The 9,364-nt window shown below is 48.3% G+C and overlaps 1 protein-coding gene across 1 annotated transcript; it reads right to left on the bottom strand.

Moving 5' to 3' along the window:
* Nucleotides 1-616: 616 nt before the first annotated feature.
* Nucleotides 617-3,587, bottom strand: GADD45A (growth arrest and DNA damage inducible alpha). The gene is made up of 4 exons (XM_075286282.1): nucleotides 3,470-3,587; nucleotides 3,217-3,318; nucleotides 2,394-2,607; nucleotides 617-1,220 (listed from the first exon to the last, which is right to left on the bottom strand). The coding sequence occupies exons 1-4, from the start codon at nucleotides 3,511-3,513 to the stop codon at nucleotides 1,107-1,109; spliced, it is 474 nt and encodes a 157-aa protein (XP_075142383.1). The 5' UTR covers nucleotides 3,514-3,587; the 3' UTR covers nucleotides 617-1,106.
* Nucleotides 3,588-9,364: the final 5,777 nt, after the last annotated feature.

Raw genomic sequence — 9,364 nt, 5'->3', positions numbered from 1 at the left:
TCACCACATAGCATAAATAGTAGCAAAATAGCAACAAATGTAAGTTTTTGCCTAGGGACAAGGATTGCGCAGGACTCCAAAATATGGCCGCTCTTCTCAGGGACACATGGCAATGCCATATTCTCCATCCCTTTAAAATGAATGGGATTGAGCTGCAGCATGGCCATGTGACCAACGGATCGGTCACTTCCTGACAAGAAAGCAGCCATGTTCCGACTCCTGCAGTAATTGCAGCCATACAACTATGTATATGGAACAGAAGCCATGGTGGGTTCTCTAGGAGATTGCTGCTGCCAGAAAACCTTTGGTGGTAACATCTCCTCCTTGGTCAGTGCACACATGGCTGGGGGCACAGGGTATTTTGTTACTGTCTAACTTTGCATGGTCTATGCTCCAATATACATTGACTAGCCACAGCGTCCCAATGGAGGCCAGAAGGGCAATACACCAGATGACTAGATCAGCTCACCATCTATGACAGGTCTCCCAGTATAGACATGAACAAAGCCATCGAGTGAACTGCCCCCAGACTATTCCCTACAAACCCAACAGATTTCTTACACAGGAGGAACCAGATTTGGAGTTTTTAAAAGTTTTATTCAAAACCAGTTTTAAAAAAAAAAAAAAGTTACAGTAAAAGTTAAAAATTTGGTTCTCTTAACCACTGTCTATAAAAGCGGATAGTACCAGCTCAGAGAATTCATACAATACGTAACAAAGTTGCATAAATAGTTGGAGAAATAAATTAACCTTTTCATATCAATAACTTTAAGCATCAACCGTCGTCTCCATTAAATATCGTCGATAAATACACCAGGTATGTCGAGTCCGTCAACTTCTGGAAATTCAGAACAACTCCTACTCCTCAACGTTAAGATCCGGTCGCCTCCGAGGACGCGTGGTGGTGCCGCAGACGCCGCTCATCCCACCTCTTCCATATTAAATATCATAAATACTCAGCATTTTCCTCTCTCCTGCAGAAACAATAGGGCAGGAGCCGCCCAATCAGGTCCACTTTATAGCGCCCCCTGAAGGGAACAGTACTTTTTTTTGTATATATTTTTTTTTTAAAACAGAAAGTGTCCTATAAGAGTCCGGGAAAAAGATCATCGTTCGGGGAGGTTGATCACAGGCACCCACTGATCCAGAAAGCGAGACTCTTTGCAAAAACTCATCACTTTATTCATGGCGGCATCCTTCAGCTGGGAAGCGTGTGGATTCTGGAATGAAAAACAATAGACATAAGTCAACTGTATAATAAAAAAAAAAAAAAAAGGGCGCCCCCCTTGATTATGGCAGTGCCTGGTATTGCAGTTTGAGTGATTCAGTTTTTTGGGGCATTTGTTTTTGAATACACCAAAAATACTCCCTAAGCAAAAAGCACCTGTTCCACTACATCCTGCTCTACCTGCGGCCTCCGTTACTACAGGACATGTCAGTACAAGTTAACGGGCAGGAATGCCCCAGTGATGAGATCACAAGCAGTTATCCAAAGTCCAACTGCACTGATGCAAAAGCCACGGCCGCGCAGAGAGCAAAGTCACTGTGATCTTGCATTACCGAAACTCCTTGCCGGGGCGGGGGCAGATGCACGGAACTTAGGAATGTGGGAGTGAGTCAGGCTTACGGGAGCTTGGGAACTGAGCAAGGAGCTGGCAGTAGAAAGCAAAGGGTTGGGCAGACGGAATTACAATACCCTCTGAGCGTCAATTGTTCTGTGCTGGAGGGGGGATATAGGATCGGGAAGGGCTGCCCAGGGGTGTGGCGAGACTCGTAGGTGTAGGGAAATCGTAAAAACGCATTGGTGTCCTTTGAAAGGTTACCACAGGTTTCTGTTCCGTGCACCTCACAGCAATAGACGTTAAATGGTGCAGGGGGGAGAGGGTTAAAATTTGCAAAGTCACTAATCTATAGCTGCACATCCCTTTAAATAATAACACCCCCCAAAAAAAAGAAAAAAATTAAATATATGCAAGAGCTTGAGTTGTCACCTGTCAAGTCTGTTTAACCTGCTTAAAGTTTATCTGCTTCCGGGAAAGTTGGGTGACAAGCCATATGACTATGAAAAGTCCCAAATTGCAATATTTGGTATGCAGAGATACAAGCCATATCGGTCACTCAGAAGTTTGGAAATGCTGGGTGACAACTTATGGCAGGGTTATTAGCAGTCACCTTTTTCCAGGAACAGAATGACATCTCAAGGACTTGCATTTCTTGCAAGAGTTTAGATGTCAGACAGGTATGGGGCAGATTGTGTTGCCATCAACAAAGGGAATGTTAAGCTTCCCCCCCCCCCCCAAGGGACTGTACTCAGTTACCCACAACAATCCCCTTTCGTGGAATTCAGCAGAAACCACCACCCACCGCATCCTCCCTGAGAGAATGTCACCTACGTTGATCAGGATACAATGCAGATCAGCAGGTTCCCCGGCCTTGTCAACGCCACCCAGGATCTCAGCCAGCCGGCTCATGTTGCTCACTCTCAGGATGTTGATGTCATTCTCGCAGCAGAATGCCTGGATCAGAGTGAAGTGAATCTGTAAAGCGACATCCTCATCTTCCGCTTCATCTGTGGCCAGAAGACAAAGCACCACATTGTCTGGGTCCCTGTAATGTACAGATTGGGGGCAGGTTAGGACAATTGCATATACAAGAGTCAAGATAAAGATTGGGAAACTGCAAGATGCAGTAAGTAATTTGCAAAAATCCCAAATATTCACCACCATTAAAATAAGTGACATTTTTCATCCTGCACTATCAACCCAGGAAGTGCCCCATGGTCTACAGAAGGTCACATAGGTGCACGACCCCCTACAATCACACAGCACAGTCCAAAAGACACGTCAAGTCCCCCCCAATAGCATGCATGGGTGCACAACCCTATCAATCATATAGGTCCCCCCTAATTCTCCTTAGTGACATAGGACACTACAATCACCTCTCAAATTCCCAAATGCATGGACACACAGAGCAATGCAATCACCCCCATTCTCATGATCAGATACACATCCCCTTTAAACCCCCACAATAATGTGCAAACCCCTTTAAGATACAGTGCTAGGAGTTAATGAGCAGAACTACAAAGCCCAGCATGCCCTGACAGATGCACAGTCAGTTGTATAGGACTAGTCTACTTGCAATCTGCGTGCACTACACCTCCTAGGATGTCCCGGCCTGCTGAGCGTTGCAGTACCAGGCACAGACAGTTGTACTTACACATTGAGCAGCTTGGCCGCCTCGTACACCCCGATGGTCAGGGTCCTCTGCACCTTGGCCTTGTTCAGCACCTCCTCCAGGGCTGAGCCCACATTATCCATCCTGCAAGAGACAGTACAGGGATCAGAGCTGTAACCTGCACACCCGGCGGGTCACTCACCGCAGCAACGGTCACTGTGAGGTACTCCAGCTGTTAGGGCAGCCCCCAGCCGGACCGCCGCTGCCCGCACAGGCCCCCGTGCACAATGCTTACTTTCCCATGCTCTGCTCTCCGGCAGTAAACTCCTCCAGGGTCATAGTAGTCCCGCTAGTCCGCACGGTAATCCCGGTAGCCAGCTGTGTATGACAAGCACGTCCGCTCTGTACCTCAGCTCTACTCAGTCTGACTCACTCCAACCCCTACCCGGCTACATGTGCCGGATTGACAGCCAATCACCGCGCGTCTCATTAACATACGGCCTCTGATTGGAGCATGTAAATGAGCCCCGGTTCTCACCACAACCCGCTACTACGCTGAGACGCTGCTGCACGCTCGGATTGGCTGGCTCGGAGACTAGGGGCGGAGCTGTTGTGGGAAGACGGCTTGCTAGGGCATAACCCTTTGTGTGCTGGAGGCGGGCCCCCCCTCAGGTCTCCTCATAGGACAGATACAGGGGATGAGTAATGGTCAGGCTGTGCGGGCTCCTCACTGATATCACCCTCAGCAGCAGCAGCCCCCATTACTGTAAACCCAATGAGCTGCACCAGTTACCTCAACTCTCTGACCTGGAGGCAAAACATGGCAATAAGACCAGTGAAAATCCCCCAAAATGCGTCAGTGGTGACAAAACTGAGAGGAATCCAGTCAGTCAGGAAAACTAGGCACATCTATGGCGTATGAAGTGACCCCCATATACAAATCCTGCACAGTGTCGCCCCCTGGGGCCCTCATCCCTGATGTCACATTTATTATAGGACATGGCCACTAATACATGGCTATCCAATGATACAACTAGACCAGGGGGCCACCGGGCCCTAACAGTGAGGGGCCCACAGGGTGCACAGTATTCAGCCAATACAAACCAATAGGGGAGGCCAAGGCTGCACCTACACCCCTGTCCTCGCGTCCCTGCCACATAAGAGGTGGAATTTGCAGAGGAATTTGAGTCGGTCATCCACCTTGAATTCCTCCCCTGATCCTATCCCTATGTAACCGTAACCTCAGACACCATGGGGCACATGTATTATTTACGTTACGTCCCATATCTGCTGTAAAAAGGTGCAAACCTCAAAATTGTGACCTTGCAAACATAAGTCCACCAGTTTTCTTCTGCAGACCTATAGGGGAAGCACCAGCGTTTCCACAGGTCTAGTTCACACGTGAACTGCCCGCGCGGGTTTTGACACCGAGAGAGAAGCGGCGAGCCGCGTCTCTCTCTGGTCAGAACCCGCCTTTCCCCTCCGCTGTCGGCTCAAATGAATGAGCCGACATAGGAGGGTGCTGCCGGGGGGCGGAAGCCACACGGCTGAGCCCGCGCGGCTTCCACCTGAAGATTGGGCAGGTCGCTTTTTTTCTCCGCTAGCAGCAGCCCGCCGCTAGCGGAGAAAAGAAGCCTGGTAGTCTGCATAGACCACCATTGTAAGGGGCGGATTTTGAAGCGAAATCTGCTGTCAAAATCCGCCCCTTTGCCCATGTGTGAACTAGCCCTTACTGACATGCTGCAATTTACAAAAAAAACACTATTTTTGTAAGCACAGTATTTCCGCTACAGATTTTTTTCTGCAACGCGTGGCTAGGATTAGGGCTCGTTCACATCAGCGTTGTGAACGCCGTTCTGCAGGTTTCCGTTTCCTGCCTAAAACAGAGGCAGGAGACGGAAACCTGCAGGAGTCTCTCTCACCCATTCATTTGAATGGGTGAGAGAGATGTGCGGCGGTGAGCGTTTTATGCTCTCCGCCGCGAAACCGGGTTTTATAATCCGGACACAGAGTCGGACATGCAGTACTCTGTGTCCGGATAAAAAAATCCGGTTTCGCGGCTGGACCCGGTCTGTGCTTTCCGTCTTATGCATGCAGAAGACGGAAAGCACAGAACGGAAAGAAGAACGCAGGTGTGAACCTAGCGTTAGCCAGAATCGCTCCACTTTGCAGTGAATGTATAACACAGCATTTTTTTTGCTGCAGCATTTTCACAACATAGGGACCGGACCTAAATGTAACTTCGTGGTAGGGATCCTATAGAGATTTGCATCAGGGCCTATGAGCTTACAAGATGTATTATTACATATCAATCTGTTTGCAAGGGCAAAGGAATCTCTTAGACGTGGAGCTTGCTGGGCAGTCCTGCAAGGAGTTTTGGTTGTCACCTAGCAGCAGGCCGTGCCGATCTATGTGACTACCTGCACCATCAGTCTTCGTTGCCATCTATATTGTAGAAATGATGATCAATGATTCACTGTCACTACGGCTGTCCCCTGGAGGACAACGTGGTCACAGGCCCAAAGTGCAAACAGCGTCAATGATTGTAAGTGTGCATCAGCAAAAAAATAATGGGATTTCTGGTGCAAACCATTTATTTATCATGGTTCAAAAACTGCTACAAAAAAGGCATAAAAACTGCATGCTGTTATAAGTGCACCCGATGACATCCTGTGAATACACCCCAAGGGTCTGGTCATACTATACTGCAGTTTCACACGAAAAATTCTATGTAAAGAAAGGTCCTGTTATGTGTGACATCCATTCTCAGGTGGCGTCTGCACTAAATCTGCACTCTACACTACTTGGGAATTTTGTAAAATTCTACTCACACTACAGTATGACATCCATGCTGCATTTTTTTACTTTGCACTCAGATGACCTGTAAGGCTGTGTTCACACCTGTGTTGTTGGATCCATCAGCAGTTCTGTCGTTTGTGGCAAGCAGAATAATGCAGCCTGCAGCCCTCCAGCCGTCCACAGACCCGCGCACTTAAAGGGATTTCACCATTAAAAACTTTTTTTTTGTAGATAAGACGTCGGAGTAGCGTTTAGAAAGGCTATTTGTCTCTTACCTTTAGATGGGATCTCCGCCACGCCGTTCCTTAGAAATACTGGGTTTTACCGGTATGCAAATTAGTTCTCTCATAGCGATGGGGGCGGGCCCCAGTGCTGGAAATGCGATGGTGGCGTCCCCACTGCTGCTCGAAAACAGGCTCCAGCGACACCTCTATCTTCTGCTGGATCCTCCCCTTCTTTCCTCGTCTTTCTTTGGCGTCACCTCCGACGCCTGCGCAGTTGGCTCTGCCAGTGAGGCACTAGTAGAGCCGACTGTGCATGCCCGCGGCCATAGTTCTGATGCCGCAATTGCGCGCATGCGCAGTCGGCTCTACTAGTGTCTCACTGGCAACTGCCCAGGCGTCGGAGGTGACGCTGAAGAAAGACGAAGAAAGAAGGGAAGGATCCAGCCGAAGATAGAGGCGTCGCAGGATCGTGTTCTCGAGTTGCAGTGGGGACGCCACCATTGCATTTCCAGCGCTGGAGCCCGCCCCCATCGCTGCAAGAGAACTAATTTGCATACCGGTAAAAACCCAGTATTTCTAAGGAACGGCGGAGATCACGTCTAAAGGTAAGAGACGAATAGCCTTTCTGAAGGCTATTCCGACATCTTATCTACTAAAAAAAAAAAAGTTTTTAATGGTGTTGGTAGCACGAGCCCTGACCACAGAACGGAATAGCACTAGGACCTGGAATATGCCATGACACTTGTAGGTCACAGCATGACCCCCTTCACTTTCAGTGCAGTCTATGGCCATATAATGAAAATTAGGGCTACACGGCGACTTTGGCCATGACACTGGTCTCGTAACCAAAATAGGGCAACATGGCCAAAGATGTCAGGGCTGCATCACCTAATAGAAGCAAACGCACACACATCGCAAACTGCAAGTTGCCACGACATGACGGTTGTTAGTGGCTGTGAGGTCACGGTTGCGGCCACAAAATGACCTTCTTTACTTTCTGTGGTAGTCTATGGCCATGTCATGCAAATGGCAACCAAAGTGGCCATGTGGACTACACAGTGACTTTGGCCACGACTCCGGTTCTGCCACCAAAATAGAGCTACACGGCGACTTTGGCCATGACCGGCGCATCAACTGGAGACTCCTTCACTAATATAAGCAAATGGAGTCCCACTGCGACCCTGAGGGCGCCGCGACTGCGACTACTAGTTGCCAAATAACCCTGCAGTGCTCGATCTTTTTGTGACTAGAAGTTGCCGTCAGGGCTGCAATGTGACTCCATTCACTTACATCGCAGGACAACATGGCGTGACAGGAATTGCCGCCAAAGTCGCCGCGTCCCCGAGGCTAAGGCTGTGATGTATCGCCTGTACATAGGTTTGTGTGGAATATTCATATTTATATATATTTTATACTGAGCTTCGCCTTATTATTATTTGTGGCTCCTTTTCCCCTCACTGGGCTTGCTGGGCTTTGTAGTACCACAATAACTGAATGAGGAATTTGACAATGTTAAACTTTATTGAGAGGTGTCATGTTTAGGCTTGTGCTGCTTCCACATTAGACTGGAGGCTCTGCCCGGCCGCACGACCACCCGGTCCCCTCAGGGGGTCTCTGGGTCACAGCAGCCGTCAGGTCCCGCACTGAGGAAGGACAAGCGCGGGCAAAACACTCTGCGGTGACGTCACGCGAGGGGGCGGGAGCTATGCTGTGACCACGGCGCCCGGGCTGACTGGAAGCCGCGTTGTTCCCCGGGCTGGAATGCAGGAAGCCGAGTCACGTGGTCCCGGTCAGCTGTCAGTCACACCGGGCCTTGCACAATACCGGGACATCCTGTGAGATCAGGCCTGGCACAGTGCGAGGATTGTCACCTGATAGAGGCCACGAGTAATGGGGTGAGAACGGCGGCTGCTGCAGAACCTCTTGCATGGCAAGAATAACTAGTAACACTGCAAGCTACATGGGGCTAAGTCCTTGTATATTATCACAATACAAAGACCCGCAAGCCATTAAGATCTGAAATAAATGCAGAATAATGTGTCACTGCCATAGGAGTGCATTCACACGGTGCAGCGGGGCGCTTTTCTCATATGGTTTTTTGGTGCAGTTTCTTCATTTTGCAATTAATACAATTATTACAATTATTACACTATACTTATTTATTTACTATACATGTCTGTAAAATAAAGAAACTGCAACAAAAACAGCATTTAGTCCGGGGCATCACGTAGAGGAAAAGCTGCTTTGTTGCAAATTTTGCTTCGCTTTTTTGAGCCCAACACAAGAGCAGATACCAAAGGACTGGCAGACATATCGGAAGCTCTTCTAGGTCTCCTGTCAATGGGAGGCTTTTTAACCCATTGATTTCAATGCGTTACGCGCGCTAAACGGAACCCATTGAAGTCAATGGAATTCTGTTTTGCAGCGCTGACTCCGACACGAGTTTACGTTACATCGTGGCAACGAGCCCTTAAATGCACTCCAGGTATTGGAAAAGCATCAGCACCAAAAAAAACTGCGGTTGTCACTGACCATCCATTGCCCATTGAAATGCATGAGCACGCACTTTTATCCGTAGCGGCAGCCATGTGCATGAGGCCTAAGTCTATCTCAGCTTTCGCTTCCCTTTGTGTGACATCTGTCTTTTGGGTTTATTTTGCATCCACAAATCCCAATTGCAATGACCTCGCAACGAACCTCTTAAAAAGGAATATGACATAAGTGACCTGTAAGTGTTGTTGTTTTTTTCACAGACTTGAATGAACAAAAAAAGTAAAAAAAAAAAAAAAAACCTCCACGCCTCCGTGTTTTTTTTCAGCACCTCTCAGTCCATGAATAACAACTGTGAATGTGAATGGCTCTGCTGACTATTATAGGGGCCTTGGCTGTCCAGTTTTTCTGTATTTTGTGGACAATTCTGCTTGTTTTCAGGTCATGGTGGATCCAGTTTTTTCGCATTTCCTATACTTTGTATACCATCTATGGGTCAGTGCAGAGCAGGCAGCAGATTTCTGAATTCCTCGCCTCGCCTCAGATTTGCTGATATTTTTGACCTTCGGGTCCATATAAATAGATGCAGAATCGTTTGGCAGGTTACATAATTCACTTCATCAAGCTGAACCATCATCACAAGATCCTGCGAGAACACGTGTTGTCAGTTCCCTCCT

The sequence above is a fragment of the Leptodactylus fuscus genome, chromosome 9 (assembly GCF_031893055.1).
Source record: "Leptodactylus fuscus isolate aLepFus1 chromosome 9, aLepFus1.hap2, whole genome shotgun sequence".
NCBI classification, from domain to species: Eukaryota; Metazoa; Chordata; class Amphibia; order Anura; family Leptodactylidae; genus Leptodactylus; species Leptodactylus fuscus.
This window is presented reverse-complemented; position numbering and strand designations above follow the sequence as displayed.